Consider the following 17,456-nt stretch of genomic DNA (forward strand, 5'->3'; position numbering starts at 1 on the left):
GATGCTTTTTTGTACTGATTTCTCATCTTCAATACTTCAACTCTTTATCCTTCTGAAGATTAATATTATCTGTTTCAGTAAGGACAATATTATTCATCTTAAAGAAAATGTTAATTAAATTTAATGACTTTATGGGGGAAAATTCACCACCCAAATAAACAAAACAATGATATTTAATATTCAAGTATAAAAGCTTAAATCTGATGACAAACATTTATACAAAGAAAAGTTGGCTTTATAATAAAGGTTAAAACTAGACACCAAAAGCTCAAATTTTACTAAAGAATATATAGCTTACAAACTTTTAAAAATAATCATTACCCTTCTTCTTAAAGCCACCCACAATGATGTCTCCTAATATCTGCAGTAAAATGTCATTACTTTCTTTCGAAAATGATCAGACATAAAAACAATGCATTTCCTAATTAAAGGCCTGCCAGAAAGAATTATGTTACCAGAACCAGACGTAGCTGGTTAAACTCATTAAACAATTAAAAGCTACTTTTAAGATATCTAAAAACAGATTTTACGAGGGAATAGGAATCTTTGTATCTGAAATCTAAATTTTCTTCAATGGAAAATATTTTCAACATTTTACTTCAAAATACCTATCAATTCAACTTTTAATAAACAAGAAGATAATACTTTCTAAGAGGAAGGGCAAAGGCACAAATGCCAAGGAAACATGGGGTAAGCATATCCAACACAAAGCTAATAAGTAACAAATAGAAATTTTGTTGTACTCCTCATTCATGAACTACACACCACTTGTCACGAAGAAGAAACTATTTTTAACTCAACATACCCCTATCTAAATTGTATCTTTTCAACCTGAATTAAGCAAGTTATCTCCATCTCAGCATTTGGTAGTTATGAATTCTGGGATTTGTCTAAATGGGTAATAACATTAAGATGACTAAACTGCTAATTATTTAACTATGCTCCTCACTAACAATACTGCCTTGTGTTTCAAACCAAGCCTAATAAATAATGATTATATATTCTTAAAATTTATCTTTTTAAAAAAATGTTTGCTTATTTTTGAGAGAGACGGAGAGAGCGTGCGCTAGTGCAAGCGGGAAGAGGCAGAGGGAGAGAATTTCCAGCAGGCTCCCCACTGTCAGCACAGAGTAAAATATGGGGCTTGTACTCAGGGATATGGACCGTGAGATTGTGACCTGAGCCAAAACCAAGAGTCAGACGCTCAACCAACTGAGTCACGCTGGCACCCCAGAATGGTTATATTTTATAACATAAAATATTAATTTGCTTTTCATAGACTCAAATTCAAATTCTTAACATTTGCATTTTCATCCTATAAAGCTTCAACCTTTGGCAACATCTTGCAAACTGGAACATTCTGTAAAACTGTGTATGACTAAACAATATATATGTATCCAGAATCCAGTCAGTTAAAACTAAAATCAGATTCCTTTACAATGAACTTCAAGGAGTCCAAGATCTCTACTGAAATTAAATTTCACCACCAAAGAGAAAAAGACTGTGCTCAGTCAACAAGCATAAAATGTAAGACCATTCCCTCCCACCTCCCCCCCATTCCTTCTTCCCTGTTACAGCACAGGAAGATGCTTGTCTTGAGCAACCATATGACAGCTGATGTCTCCTCACTGCTGCATAAACATCAGTAGTTTTGTAAAGTAGGAATGCTCTTGTACCTTACCTAGTCTGTACCTAGTACCAAACACTAAACCAACCATGTATTTTAATTAGTCATAAAATTCTTTTTACAAATAACATAAAAAGCAATCTCTAAACTACTTTGAATACTTTTTACTATATTAAAAAAAATCTATCAAACAAGAACAACAAAAAGAGTTATCAGTTGGGTATTTGCAATGTTTTGCCTGTATACATTTCTGACTCTAGTAACGGCAAACAAGTCTTACGAAAGAGCCCTGATGCTAACTTAAAATTCATGTGTCACTCTGAATTGTTACCTTACTAGAAAATTTGAAGAAATATTATTACTCATTATAATTTTTTAAATATCTCAACCTGTTTGGAATTTTAAAGTATTAAGAAGTACATTTAAATAAAACCAGCTTAGGCTTTTACTTTTGAGACCTGAATTAAAACATATACTTCCTATCTTAAGTGTACAAAAGCATCTGGTCAGACATGAATTTCAGCTTTTATTTGTTCCGATCCATCACAAATTCATTTTACCTTTATTTACCTAAGATTCTGTTTTAATAGATCTCTTCTCTAACAAATTAATTAAATTCTGATTGGATTGACAGGTTTTACACTAAATGTTTTTCAGAATGTAAATACATATTTATACAAAATATTTCCTCTGGGTTTAGAATAAATTACCTAAAAGAAATCTCTACTACCCAAGTAAAACTCTGATTGTATCTTTCTGTGGCCACACTAAGTATATGTGTACTGCTTTGTACTTAGATACTTAAAACTGCTCTTGTCATTTTTAGTTACTTACACAACCTTAGCAGAGAGCATATTTAAAGTGTCATTAGCACGTAGAGATGTGTGTTCTGTTTTAAAGCTATAGGAGCAATATGCATAATTTAAATCAAATACCATTACTACCCCAACCCACATAAAGTTCATTCTTTTCCTCCAGGTACATTTTACAAACAGTCATAATTTAACCTCAGGAACTAAATAAAAGTCTGACAAAAATTCCAACACAACATATTATACATAATACCATTTATACAACAATAATAAAGTTAAATCAGCTTCAAAGCACTAGACAGCACAAGGCCACTTCATTTGTGACAAAATATGTTCAATATTTATGCCACTAAAAAAAAAAAAAAGACCCAGAAATTTTCAACAGCCAGGTTATTTGTACCACTAGATGGCAATCTTCTCCAGATCTGATTAGAGTAGAACTATGGAAACAATCACTGGTGGGAGAGAAAGGGTGGTGAAAAAGGAAGAAATGACTAGTAACAGAAAAACAAAATATACAATGCTTATCAGATATGCAAACGAAGGCTAGGTGAGCTGTCATGAAACAGGTACAAACAATAATTCTTTTCTGTAGGTGAGAGAACAGCCTACTCTTCCCAATAGTCCCCCCACCCCATGAAAGCAAACATAGAAAGTATAAAAACCAAGCCACTAATTTACAGAGATTTTTTTTCCCCATTCAAGATTCAAGTGTTTCACAAGAAACAATTGACCCATTTCAGTGTTCTGTTGTCCAATTCAACCCTAGGCATCAGTAATAGCTATGAACACAAATGAAAAGCTGGCTCTTACTCTACCATGGGAATAAAAGGCTGCTAGGTTTAAAGTTAACTCTGAGCATAAGAGCTATTTCCACGTCTGACACACAAGCTTTAAAAATCAATGAAAACAGTCAGAAGGTGAAATAAGGAGAAAACAGGGTTACTCACCGTGGAGTAGTAACTGTTTCCTTTCCTGTGTGCAGCTCCCCCAGCAGAGCTGGGTAGTTTCCTGGAGGTGCCAAGAGAGGTTAGCTAGCCCTGCCCCTCATCGCAGAACAACACATCCTTTCACATATTAATGAAATGGTCTCAACTCTTAGGCCTTAAATATGAAGTTTTCTTTGACTGAGAAGTTAGTAAAAGCTGAGATCCTAAGAATGGTTTAACTAATAAGAATGACTTAACAGATCTATCAGAGGAAAGGGGGCACAAGGTAAAGAAGAAATATCTCAGATGAAAAATGGTGACTCCTCTACCTTGAGTAACCCTGTTTTTATAGATGTTAGTTTTTTGCATCCTGTGATAGCTGGTTAGACCTAAAAGATTATAAAGACTGGACTGCGAAAGGAGAAATTCATGACGGTTTGAGGATTAAAGACAAGTGTCCAACATTCCTGTGTGACCCTGCAAAGACATAATCCAGCTTCCGCATCTATGAAGGTAGAACTAGGAGTATACACTATACCACACATATTTCTATTAAGTCATTAACTAAAGGTTCCAACAGCAAAATAGAGAGGCTCCATTTGAAGATTAATTCAGCAACCCTGGTATCTGACAAAACTGCCAAAAATTCCAATTGTTCTAAAGAAATTTACCCTGAATTACTCTCAAGGGACCTTCTTTTACCCACCCTTTGAAACAGGAAAATTTATAATAAATACAAGATATTTAGTAACCTTACATTGCCAAAGGCCAAAAAAGTACAATGAAGATACCATTAGGTATATCATTTACTTTATACTTAGGACAATCAAGTCACCTAAGATTTTATATTTTGTCAATCTCTAATACAATGCACAGAAAACTAGTTTTCACCTTTAGTAGCTATTTACCTGAACAATGGGATTCTAAGACTATGCCATATATTCTATTAGGAACTAAGATTTTCTTACAGGAAAACTCAGAACTGAACCAAGTTTCCAGTTTCACATTATTGCAATTTTCTAGAAGACAAATACTACCAGTCCATGTGCGAGGCAAATTTAATAATGAAAGACCTGACCAAAAAAATTAAGTAGCTGGACCATTTTACCTGAGTTTTATGTAAGAAAAATTTAAGATTAGTTTTAAAGAAATATTTGGGTTGGTAGGTGCTCCCCAAAACTAGTCTGGTATTTCAGAAAATACATCATGTCCCACAATACCACAGCCAAAGTGTTTGTTATTAACAAGAGTGATTCCCTCAGGCATGTTAGGTATTATACTAACTAATGCACTTGTCACAATTATATACCTTTCCTTTTCTCCTCTGCCTGGTATATTTGACTTTGTTTCTTATGGAGATCTGCTGCTATAATCTCCAAGAATTATGCGATATTCTTTCTTCACACTGGGCAGTGTGGTTTATTTTAATAGAATAATGGCAACATCAACTGAAATTATTTGATCAGTTTTTCTTTTTCTTTTTTCTTGAAGTTTTATTTATTTAAGTAATTTCTACACCCAACATGGGACTCAAACTCACGAACCTGAGATCAAGAGTCAGCATGTTCCTCTGACTGAGCCACCAGGTGCCCTGATTAGTTTTTTTCAAATTAATTTACACTTAAGAAATCTTAACAATTACAGACCTATATTAGAATAAGCATTTTTAAATTTAAAAAGCTAACTTTATGATACTTCAGTGAGAACTAATTTGCTATGTGCAAAAAAAATTGAAATGTTAGAAAAAGAAAATAAATGTAAAAAGTCCTATGCTATCAAAATAAGTTGAAATTTCAGATGGAGATACCAGATAGAAATTGGTTTTAAAGGGAAGGATTCTGTTAAGAATTATTTAAAAGCCCAGGAAAGACTTTATAAACCCACTCTTTTGGCAACTCAAAGGCAAAGGGCTGCTCATTAATCTTTAATTCTACTTTGTATAATCATTACCCCTGTCTACAGGCACATAACTATTAAATATACATAAAGGGTCCTAAAAATTTTTATCAATGATTAAAATAAATGAAGTTTTGTTCTGTGTTTTATTCCATTATTACATATTATTAAATATACCAGAAAATTTCATATTTATACTAAGTATAATTTTTATTACTTTTTTATCATATTAAATTTTCACTCTGAAAGTGAAAATTCTGAAACACAAAACTTTGCAGTTTAAATTATCTTTCCTTCTTAATTTTTCTGGGAGAAACCTATAAAGATGCTCAGGATCAATTTTAAAGCTTATAATATAGGAAAATGGTCTACTTATATCTATTCCATGGCATTCATAAAATGTTTTTAACTTGGTATTCTTCTGCTTATTGAAAATGCATTTCATTACGACAAACCTAACTGGTTTTATCATAACCAAAAAAGGAACATCTGGCCTGATGTGCATTTAGTTCAAAGAATAAAGACCTTGCTTCAATTCACTATGACTGCACACAGCACATGTGCCTGCTGATATGAACTGCAACAGAAACCTGTCAGTCTCATGACTGGACCCTTCAGCAGTGCATCCTAAGGATAACTGAACACTAAAAATCTTCTAAGCACATATACAGAAGATACATGCTTTTGCTCTTAGATAAATTATTGGATTAAATTATCATACTTCTCAATGTCAACACATTATAGAAGAACTAAATTTACTGACGTAATTAATCTATTATATATGAAATAGGGTTTTAGTATGCCATAAGAGTTAAATTCTTACTATATTTCACAGTGTTAAGATCATCAGGAAAATTAAAACCATTTCTGTAGGTCTCTCATTTTTAAAAATTGTTTAAAATCAATTTCTTAGCAAAAATGAATTTTGGTAAAACTGCCCCTAGATCAACCTATAATACTGATGAAAACCAAAAAGCTTTAAAAGAACTCAGCAAATTCCTCAACAAACTTAAAACAGATTTCCTTACCTGAGATGACCCTACTTCTCCCTCTTAAATCTAATGAGCAATCTAAAGTTCAATGCCTAGAAACAGTTTTTAGAGGAAATTAAATGGAAATCATGAGAAACAGGACTCCAAACAATGATTATACAAAATATGTGAAACATAAGCAAGCCACGTTTTAAAATCACTCCTGGAAGTGTTTTAAGATTTTTGCTGCAAATGAACAAATTGCTCCCTTTGTGTTTTTTGAGGGGCAGGGGTTACTTACTTGTTTTTATGTGATTTTCATGAACTTGCTCAGCAATGAGATGTTGATGTTGAGAGAAAATGATCTAAGGCAGTATAATGAAACTAGATCTGAAACTAGCATCCATCTACTTAATACCTAACTGAGCTAGAGTTAGGTATTACTGATTTCATTTAAACTCAATTTTTTCAATTTACATGGTTGCACTAACAATGGACTAAATAAAGACATTCATTCACAATAGTTGTAGCCTGAAAAGCACTTAAGTTCAGAAAAGCAACTTAGAATTTAAAAGCTCAAAATAACACAACAAATTTTTATGTAAAAACACGCAGATTTTTCCAGTTAAATCTTTAATGAACAGTGAATACTGACCAAAAAAAAAAGGAATTTTCTTAAAAAGAGCATTTATCTTAAATCAGAAACTAAAGGATGAACTTGGTATCATCAATATTTTTAAACTGAGTAGCAATGAAAATTACCCTCTGCTGGTTATCATATAAAAAACTGAATAAAGCCTTAGAGCTTACAGACCTAAGTTCTGCCTCAGGTATTTTGGCCTAACAATGACAAAATGGTTAAAGTGATACAGAAACAACACCAATAACAAAACCAATGACTTGTTATGTGACTTAGAATTAAAACATATGCCAAATGGCAATAGCAGAATATGTAAAGTAGTTATTTTTACTTACAAGTTAGTAACTGGCTCTCCTTTCAGTGGAGGTAGGAGGTTTCCTGAGCCAATTAAACAGTTGTGCACTATAGTCAGACTCTGTAGAATATCATCTCTGGAAAAGACAAAAGGTTACTTTCATATTTTAGGAGACTCCAAATCCCTTTCTAATAAGAGGCCTTCTAGAGTCTAGAATGGAGTACAAGAACCTTAAGTGGAGATATACAATATTAAGACTAACAAATGTCTTAAGGCCCACTTAATAATACAAGGGAATTAAACAAGTATTTACTAGTAATAGAGACCTGCTTACAATTAAACTGGCTCTAAATAATTACAAGTAACAGCAACTGATTACCCTTTGTGAATCAATTCTGCATGCAATCACCTGTTTACCCGAAGGGCACTACCACTAACAAAAAGGGAAAACAGTGTTACAGAAGATCTCCCAGAATATTTCATCTTTCGAAAATGGATTAGCTACACATTTACTACAAAAAACAGTTCAGACATCAATCATACTTCTTTCCTTTTCCATTCCTACTGAATTTGTTTATTGAAATTTCCTGATATTTGACACATAGTAACTTTCTTATTATTATTTTAGGAACTTTAAAAGATTTAAACTATAAAAGTCTAATGATCTTAATTGTTTCTTGTTAAAGCCTCTTGGGAAAGAAAAAAAGTCTCATAGAGATATTTCACTAAGTAATGTTAACGTCAATAATAAAAATCACAGGGAAAAAAAACTAAAAAACATCTAATCTGAATCTAGAAAACCAGGCATTTCCATACATTTCCCCAAAAATGCACTAAACTGCTAAGTAGAAATCACAAAAAGCCAACTAGAAAAACCCCAAGTTTTTCTATTTAAAAGGTTTAAATGTCATGAAGAAATCTGTTACACCACCCTCTATATTAAATAGTTCACTAATTACATTTATGGCAGATACAAACACACACTGAAAATAAATCTATCAGATACGTTGTGGAGAAAGGGGAAGGCACAAAAAGACTTTTTTAGTCTGCAACCATGTAAGAGTCACTGATTATGAAAGAAAACTAACCTAGACATTTCAAGTTCACCATCACCACAGTGCTGGAGTTTGATGAGCTCAGGCTGAAGAAAGGAGTCCAACAGATAGAAGGCAAAAGCCACTTCCTCTGAAGAAGGAACGTGCCACTGGATGCCCAGATTCCACAAGTCCCCTGGTTTACCCCAGTCCTAGAAAAGAACAGCATATATTTAGCAAGTTGAAAAGCTGAGAAAAGAATATATACACAAGTATAACGTAAAAGGTCTTCCAGAAAATGGAAGTAATCCAAACCTAAGGTAGCCAAAAATGCACAAAAAAGGGCATGAAAACATCTTAACTCTCTTGATTATTAGTCCAGAAGGTCTCCCTGAAGAGCCACTCAAATGGGAGTTTACTCCAAGAGCCAACAGTGAGTTTATGTATGTCCACTGAGTTCCTCAATAAAATTAGAGGTTACAAACAGCAAACCAACTCACTTCATATACAAACAGAGAAGAAGAAAACTAGGCTGTTCCAGCACTATGTTGTACTTTCCAAGTTTAAAACATTCCAGTAATAATCTTAATAGTCTACTTTAAAAACAAAGAAGTTATACCTGTCTACACCTAACCCCCCTCCACCCCCAACTTTGAATCCTTAGAAAAACCACTTGAAATCTTGATTACTGACAACACCTGCCTTGATAGGAAAGTATTCAGAAGGAGGCTTGTCGAAGCCACCTGGCACACTGCAGTACTCGGTGGGATAGATGAGTGTTGTAGAGCGAAGGAGGTGGTGCAGAAGGTTACAAGACAGAGTGTAGCCTTGCTTACAGGTCAGGTGTAGAGTTCTTTGGAGAATCTTTACAAGCTGCTCCCTATAAAGAAGCAACTTCTTCCCATCTACTCGAGTAATCTAAAAGACATTCAAGACATTTTAGTGAAAAGATGAAGAATCAATAATTAATGCAATGGACAATGTTTAGCTGCTACTAAATTTGCCTAAAACAGTAACAGTGTCTCTTCAAATGACTTTAATTCATTTTAGGACTGTCATTTTAAGTATATTCTAACAATTCTTTTTTAAGATCAAAATACATTCTCTGAATTCAGGCTTTCATGTGCCATAGTACCATCTCTTCCCAAAGAGTCTATCTCCTTGGTTCCTCAAAAAATTAAAACTAGAACTACCCTGCGACCCAGCAATTGCACTACTAGGTATGTATCCAAGGGATACAGGTGTGCTGTTTCAAAGGGGCACATGCATCCCAAAGTTCATAGCAGTGCTATCGACAATAGCCGAAGTATGGAAAGAGCCCAAATGTCCATCGATGGATGAATGGATAAAGAAGATGGGGCATATATACACAATGGAGAATTACTCGGCAATCAAAGAGAATGGAATCTTGCCATTTGCAACTCGGCAATTAAACAGAATGGAATCTTGCCATTTGCAACTACGTGGATGGAACTAGGGTATATTATGCTAAGTGAGATTAGTCAGTCAGAGAAAGACAAATATCATATGGCTTCACTCATATGAGGACCTTAAGATAGAAAACAGATGAACATAAGGAAAGGGAGCAAAATTAATATAAAAACAAGAAGGGAGACAAAACATAAGAGACTCTTAAATATAGAGAACAAACAGAGGGTTGCTGGAGGGGTTAAGGGAGGGAGGATGGGCTAAATGGGTAAGGGGCATTAAGGAATCTACTCCTGAAATCACTGTTGCACTATATGCTAACTAACTTGGATGTAAATTAATTAATTTAATTAATTAAAAGATAATTTTTAAGGATGTATAATTATTGGAAAGGAAATGGTAAATCATCATTTGTAAATGAATTTTATTTTCTGCCTGGAAATCTTAATAAAATCTACTGAAAACTGATAAGAAACAATAAGAAATTTGCAAAAAAAACCACTATTTTTTCATATATATGTATATGCTTTTCTTATATATTAATGAGAATTAGAAAACTAATTACTTGTAGATACAATTCATAAGAACAACAACAACAAAGGGTCTATCTCCTCAAAGAGACAAAACTTAATTTAGTTCTCTGTTCACTGGTAAACTAAACCATAAAGGAAAATGAAGTGTCACTGAGAGCCAAATTGAGAATGCAGATTGGGAGGAGGAGGGGAATAATCACCAAAATGGTAACATTTTCAGTGGAAGTTATTAATATCAGAATTAATTAGCAAAAAGTTGAGTGCTGCACATGGGAAGTCATCGACAAATATCACACCCCTTTGATAACAAGAAAATGATATTATCTGACTTTTGTGGCCATATCAAAAAATTTCTAAACTTTAAGACTTTTCATATTTTTATGTCAATTTAAAACAAAACTGAAATTCTAAAACTAAGCCAATATCTGCATACTAACATTTATTCCAAAGACTTACAATACCTCCGACAAAAGCTGAAGATTCCATAGCAGCTCCTTATCTAGCTCTTCTTCATTTAACACATCATCGTCTAAAAATGGCAGAACAGTATCAAGGAAAAAGAACCATGTATCCAACCTAAATGACCATTTTTTACTATTTGTCTTTAGTGTCTCTAACAGCTGAGAAGAGTCTCTTTTTGAGAGACTTTTCATTCCTTTCTCATGAAGCTGAACTTATTCCAGAGGAGGTAAAAACTCAATTTGCGAGAAAATAAACACACCAATTGGGACTCCTGCTCCTTCAGATCTCACAAAATAACTAGTATTTTTTTATGGCAACCTCTCAATGGTTCTTGTGTATATGAAAATATTAATTTAATAAAGTAAAATTTCTAAGCTGTCACCTGAATGAAACTTTAATTCAAGCAATCCCTGCCCCAAACTACAAAATTTAATTTAATGATTCTTTAGCTTACAGAACCGGTTTTCATCAACAGGGTTCAAGAAGCAAGAAACCAAAACAAAGCAAAACAAAATTCACCTAAAACTGTAAATACAGCATAGTAACATTATGACTTACTCATTGTAAGCTGAGTTATAACACTGCAGCAGTGAGGAACAAATAACTTCAAAGACTCCTCTGGGCAGCACTGAAAACATATTTGTATAAGTAAGTTTTCTGGAAGGCCACAAATAATCACTCACAATGTATATACCCTAACACTATTTTCAGAGGCAAATAAGGATTGTAAGCTGCTACGGCAAGAACAAGACCTTTTAAGTATAACAAACAGGTCTCAAAATAATTAACCATATAAACCTGCTGATTACTGACACATTAATTCATCCAAAAAAACCAAACTCACCTTTACAGCAGCACGGCACATGTCCGCCACCATGCGGCCCGATACTCTTGTTTCAAATATATGTGAAATAGAAAAATTAAAAACTTTCTGAAGGGCGACCTATTAAGATATGTAAGAAATGAAAATATCTTACCAACATTTTTACGATAATTTAAACATCTTATGAACCATAAAAGAAAATGACACTCAGACTAAAAATAACCATGTAGGATATTTAACCATCTGAATTTTATAAAGATTTGCTTATCACTTTAACAGCAAGATCTATGAACAATCTTTACATAAAACCCTAATGTGAACAAAACATTTCAAGGCACAAGATTTTATTTGCTACAGAAATATTTAAAAAAATATTAAAAACTAGAGCAAATGCAATTATCTTGTTGGCTAATCCAACATAAATAAGGCAATTTTTTGTAGTACTTAATATTTAAGTATTTGTCATTGAGACAAGTACAAACTATAAACATTTATCTACTCTAAAAGACCTGAAGCAGTCTAATTTTACAAACACGTCACAGAATTTCAACTTAACTGCTGAATGAAAGAATGCGCTCTAGACATTTATAATTTTCAGGATCATTAACTCACAACTCCTTTTAAAAGATTTTGGTTAAATGAGATAATTTACATTAATTTCTATACTAACATCATCTCAGTAAATATTTCATGCATCTGTAAAGCAGTTTAGCTTTTATCCAGGATAAACACACTGAACAGTCATAATCTCAGATGAAGGGAGATGAAACAGGATTGGAAGTAAAGTCTGGTCTTAAAGACCACACTGTACATAACATGTGTCAACCAATACTGAAGGTGAATGTTTACAGAATGTCTTGTGAAGACACACCAACTCCCACTCATTAGAGTTGGCGAGATTTTTTTTTTAAAGTTCATTCATTTATTTTGAAACACAGAGAGACAGTGCAAGCAGGAGGGAGGGCAGAAAGAGAGAATCCCAACCAGGCTCTGCATAGCTCACAACTGTAAGATCTTGACCTGAGGTGATACCAAGTGAGACGTTCCACAGATGTTCAACTGAGCCACCTAGGTGCCCCTGCAGTTTGACAGATATTTATAGTTGGGATTTAATTTCTATCATGTGATGGCATAAACGATTTCCAAAACTTTCCTCCCAAAGACTATTTAACTGATTATAAAAAAATGCAGTCGATCCTTGTTATATGTAATATACTCTATAAAGTTGCTGATAGCAAATACTGAATCACTGTTCCTAAAGGAAATGCAGGATTTAACTTACTAACAAATTTCTGGTTTTCATCAACTAATATAAAATTTTGTTTTATGTGTATCTAATATATTGTTCATTCTCTGACAGCGAACTCAGCCAAGGGCACTATAACCCATGCCCGAAGAAAGCTTATCTAAAACATGTTATTTTTGGTGAGGCACATCATACTCTCTTACACTCAGTGTAGTGAGTACACTAGACAGTACTGCAGCACTACTCTTGGCCATTTTAAACCACAAAATCACCAAGAAAAAGAGCAAAATGTGAAAACCTGGCACTAAATAGACATAAAACTTGCAAGGGTGCCTGGGCGGCTCAGCTGGGTAAGCATCCAACTCTTGATTTCAGCTCGGGTTATGATCTCACAGTTCATGAGTTCCAGCCCTACGCTGGGCTCTGGCACTGACCACATGGAGCCTGCTTGGGATTCTCCCTCTCTCCCTGTCCCTCCCTTGCTCATGCCCTATCTCACTCAAAATAAACAAACTTTAAAATAAATAAAAATATAGGTAGATAGACATAAAGTTTGCTTACAGTATTAGAGCTGAAACAAGAAGGCAGTGTTACGTTATTCAACCTCAGTTTGCCACATTCACACATCTCCATAAGAGCACTGTGAGTACAGATTTTGGGATTACGAATAAATTTTCTAGCAAGCAGATGCATTTGCAAATATGAAATCTGCAAATATAATGAGAATCAACTGTTCATCTTTTTCAAATTTTAGTATGAAACCAAGGATAAATGGCATGACATACTATTTAAAGTAAGTTGAAGCTCAATTTTTAAAACAACAATGAAAACTACAAGACTGGGATTTAATATTTTTGCAGCAATGAGACTCTTACCATAAATATTTCTTTGGAACATTGTGTGAGGATTGTACTAAATGTAGAAGACAGACCTAATTCGACCAAACTCTCCAAGTGAGTCATTTTCTCAGTTTCTGTCTCTTCTCTTGTTTGCTCCAATGTGCTACTTTCTATAAGTCCAAAACATCTAAATAATCCAAAGAAAGGATAATTTTAGCAACTAAAAACTAGTTTAACATTTTTGATGATAACTTGATAAGCCTCCATTGTCATGACTATTCAAACGACAGCTATTCAATCTGTGCATGGTTCACACATCACTTGTCTTTTTATAACTTCAGAAGCTCGGTCCCATGACAGTGGTCTTGACAAGACAATCATTTCTTTCAATGTCTAATAGAGGGTGGGTCTGGAGCACATAACTCACCTGTCCATAAACTGTAAGACGAAATCCTCAAATTCAGCTGTGGCTGAACAAAGTTCTCGTTCCACCTATGACATTTCAACGTGGAGAAAAATTAAAATAGCCTTTGGTTTTTTGTTTTTTTTTTCCTCTCAGAACTAATAAAACTCAACTGTGGTCTACAAAATATATTTAACACTGTATTATTATACTGAGTATGGTGAGAAATAGTACCATTACCACATATCAATTTAGAAAAACCCAATCCCAGGGCGTCTGGGTGGCTCAGTCAGTTAAACGTCCGACTTCAGCTCAGGTCATGATCTCACGGTTCGTGGGTTCGAGCCCCACGTCAGGCTCTGTGCTGACAGCTAGCTCAGAGCCTGAAGCCTGTTTCAGATTCTGTGTCTCCCTCTCTCTCTGACCCTCCCCTGCTCACACTGCTTCTCTCTCTCTCTCTCTCTCTCTCTCAGAAATAAATAAAACACATTAAAAAAAAATTTTAAAGAAAAAAAAAAAGAAAGGAAAACCCAATCCACTACTTCCCAGGAACCAAAATAAGAAGCAATTAGCATATTTTATAAGGGCCCAAAACAGAAGTCAAATCGCCATCTTTATCATCAACTACAGTTTTGAAACTTCTAGTGTATATGTAAAGGATCATCTCTTACTACTTGAATATTCAAATTCAAGTAGAAACATGCCTACAATAAAGAAAACAGTTCTAAAAGAACCAGTCAGAATGAAAAAAATGTCTGTTCACTAGATGTCAATTCCCTCAACAAATTTATTCCTAAGCTAAAACAAAACAAAAACAAAAAACCAAAACCACCAAACAACAACAAAAAACCCCCCACTACTACCTTTGCTTAACAGAAAATTAAAAGTGACAAAAAACTGAAACACACCTCTAGATGTCAGTTGTTTACAAAAACAGCCTATTTTCTGGGGCGCCTGTATAGCTCCAGTCAGTTAAGCATCCGACTTCGGCTCAGGTCATGATCTCAGGGTTCATGGGTTCGAGCCTCTTGCTGGGCTCTGTGCTGACAGATCAAAGCCTGGAGGCAGCTTCAGATTGTGTGTCTCTCACTTAACGGACTTGAGTCACTCAGGTACCCCACAAAATACTAATTTAAAACTGCTGGTATTTAAACTATCAAATATTACAATGTATTTACAGTAAGAGTTACAACTCAGTTAACCAATTCTGTTACAACCAGTAAGCATTCTTACCTCTGTGAGGTCATTTCTTTCTTGTAGTACAGATGAACAATCTACTAAAGGCACCAGAGTGGAAAATGTTGCTATAAACTGGAATGTGATCTGTGGGAAGATGCAAAAAGTTTAACAATAATTATGTAATTCTAATAAAAAATACAAGTGTACTATCAGCTACAATAAAAAAGTACCCCAATAAATGGTCTTAAGGGAAATACCACAATAATATTCCTGGAAATTTTTCACTTAGAAATGAACATTTAAAGTTTATGATTAAGGAGCTGTTATTTTAGTAACGAAGTTATACTAAATTTATTTTCATAGTTATTTATTAGGTTTAAGCACAACATTCTCCAACTCTCTGTCAATGAAAAGTTAACTTTGCCCCCCACCCAAAGATGCAACATTACCTAAGGAGAAATAGAAAATGGTGAAGCAAAAGCTACAGATGGGGGAAGAGGGAAGGTAAGCCAACATCCTAGGGCAGGAGAGGTGTGTGTAAATGGGACCTGGCATTTTGCACCAAGTAGCTGTTATCATCCCCCCTTGTCACCACTACAGACAAGGGAAGTACAAATAATCATATGCTAAGATTTTTAGTATCTCTACTTAAGGAAAAAAGTAAACCTATAACGAGCTTTGAAAACATCCTATGATCATTAAATGTATCCAAGCTATGGCACATTACTTACGAAGGATGACATACAGTTCACTAACCATCCACAGATCTAAACTTGGGCATCTACAGATATAACCCTTTCAGCATTAACAAATTTTACACTGAACTATCTTCTAAAGAGTATTTGAACAACACTTAACAGGATGCCTACTTACACAATTAGAACTCAGACACAAAACAGATGATAAATATGCTTACCATGCATTTACTGAAGTCATTTGGATCCACCCCAGGCAATGCTCTCATCAACAGAGGTAGCATGTGTGTTGGACCTTCAGGAAACCATCTGCCCCCTGATACTAAACTGCGGGCCACTCCAATTACACAACTTAAAGTAGCTGTGAGTTGGTGAGGTTCTGTTAAAGTCTCCAGTGCAGGATATGTTCTACAGTTGAAAACAGAATTAAAAAAAAAAAAAGAAAGAAAGAAAAGATTGTCATAGATAAACAGGCACAATACATTAAATCTACCAAATTCATTAACTACTACAATGTTGGCTTTAAGGCTGGTAGCTAGCAGAATCCTGAGTGAGTATTCTCTCTTAAAGTTAACAGAATCACACACATAAAGGAAAAGTACCTCCACACGGTTCTCCATGCATATTTCACAGTGAAAAAGAACATTAACTGGCAAGATTTGGCATTATTTCAGCCACCTGAATCCACTTCCACATTCCAACAGGATTGCATCTAATCTAATGGTCAGTGATTTATCAGAACTCAAGAAGAGCAAGTGATAATTATTCCACACTTCCGTTTTATTGGAAAAACAATCTCTCCTATTTCATACTTTTTATAAGACTGGTATTTTAAAATTGGAAATCTGGTCTAGATACGTAGTATAAGATTCCTGACACTAGAATGCATGAACAAGGGAGAATAATATAAATACAGTCTTTGATCAGTAAGTAAAATACAAGGCAAGAACATTCACTCTTTGACAAGTCAATTCATTCTGAGAATCTATCCTATAGGGGGAAAAAGTGTAAAATGCAGTCATTTAAAATTCCTCTTATACAGAAAAAGTAAATAATAAGGGAAATTTCATTATAAGTAGAAAAAAAGAGGATTTGTAATAAGGGTAAAAAAATGAACAAACCTATGCTTACTTTAAATGATGAAGAAAACACACCAACTCTTTAACAGAGGAGATCTAAAACCAAGTGCCTAAAATTTATTTTCTACATTTTTGCTTTTTAAAGGACTTTTCTTCAGTATTTTAGCTACGCAAACAACTGAAGTCCCTCCTTAGGGTATGTCTTTCCTCAATAAGAGACATCAAGGGACTGGCCACTGAAGTATTAGCATCGCTACCACATGGAGGCCAGAGTGCAAAGAATATTGGGGATTGAGACAGAGTATAAAGGGCCTAATTTCCCTATTCAATTTCCAAATTTAGTTATAGATACTGGGAGAGTTTCAGTGTACACAAAAAAGGGAGAGGTTTGGAAAATGAGGTAAAACTTGAATATTTATGGTAATAAGGACAGGGCAAGAAAATATGAGCAACTAAAATTTATAAATAGTGGAGATCCATTTTAGTCAAGATCTTTTTTTTTTTAAATGTTTCTTTTTGAAAGAGAGAGAGAGCACGAGTGGGAGACGGATGAGAGGGGGGTAGA

The 17,456-nt window shown here is 34.3% G+C and overlaps 1 protein-coding gene across 1 annotated transcript in view; it reads right to left on the reverse strand.

The window, feature by feature from the left end:
• The window catches only part of PSME4 (proteasome activator subunit 4), a 112,749-nt gene that overhangs the window by 40,169 nt on the left and 55,124 nt on the right, over window positions 1-17,456 (reverse strand). Inside the window, exons 12-21 of the mRNA XM_077772383.1 lie at window positions 16,034-16,220; window positions 15,172-15,261; window positions 13,963-14,027; window positions 13,572-13,722; window positions 11,472-11,570; window positions 11,186-11,255; window positions 10,627-10,694; window positions 8,907-9,122; window positions 8,259-8,416; window positions 7,211-7,306 (exon numbers count right to left, since the gene is read on the reverse strand). Coding sequence (XP_077628509.1) covers window positions 7,211-7,306; window positions 8,259-8,416; window positions 8,907-9,122; window positions 10,627-10,694; window positions 11,186-11,255; window positions 11,472-11,570; window positions 13,572-13,722; window positions 13,963-14,027; window positions 15,172-15,261; window positions 16,034-16,220 — 1,200 coding nt within the window. The remainder of the gene's footprint in view (window positions 1-7,210; window positions 7,307-8,258; window positions 8,417-8,906; window positions 9,123-10,626; window positions 10,695-11,185; window positions 11,256-11,471; window positions 11,571-13,571; window positions 13,723-13,962; window positions 14,028-15,171; window positions 15,262-16,033; window positions 16,221-17,456) is intronic.

The sequence above is a fragment of the Crocuta crocuta genome, unplaced genomic scaffold, assembly GCF_008692635.1.
Source record: "Crocuta crocuta isolate KB4526 unplaced genomic scaffold, BGI_CrCroc_1.0 scaffold830, whole genome shotgun sequence".
Taxonomy (NCBI): Eukaryota; Metazoa; Chordata; class Mammalia; order Carnivora; family Hyaenidae; genus Crocuta; species Crocuta crocuta.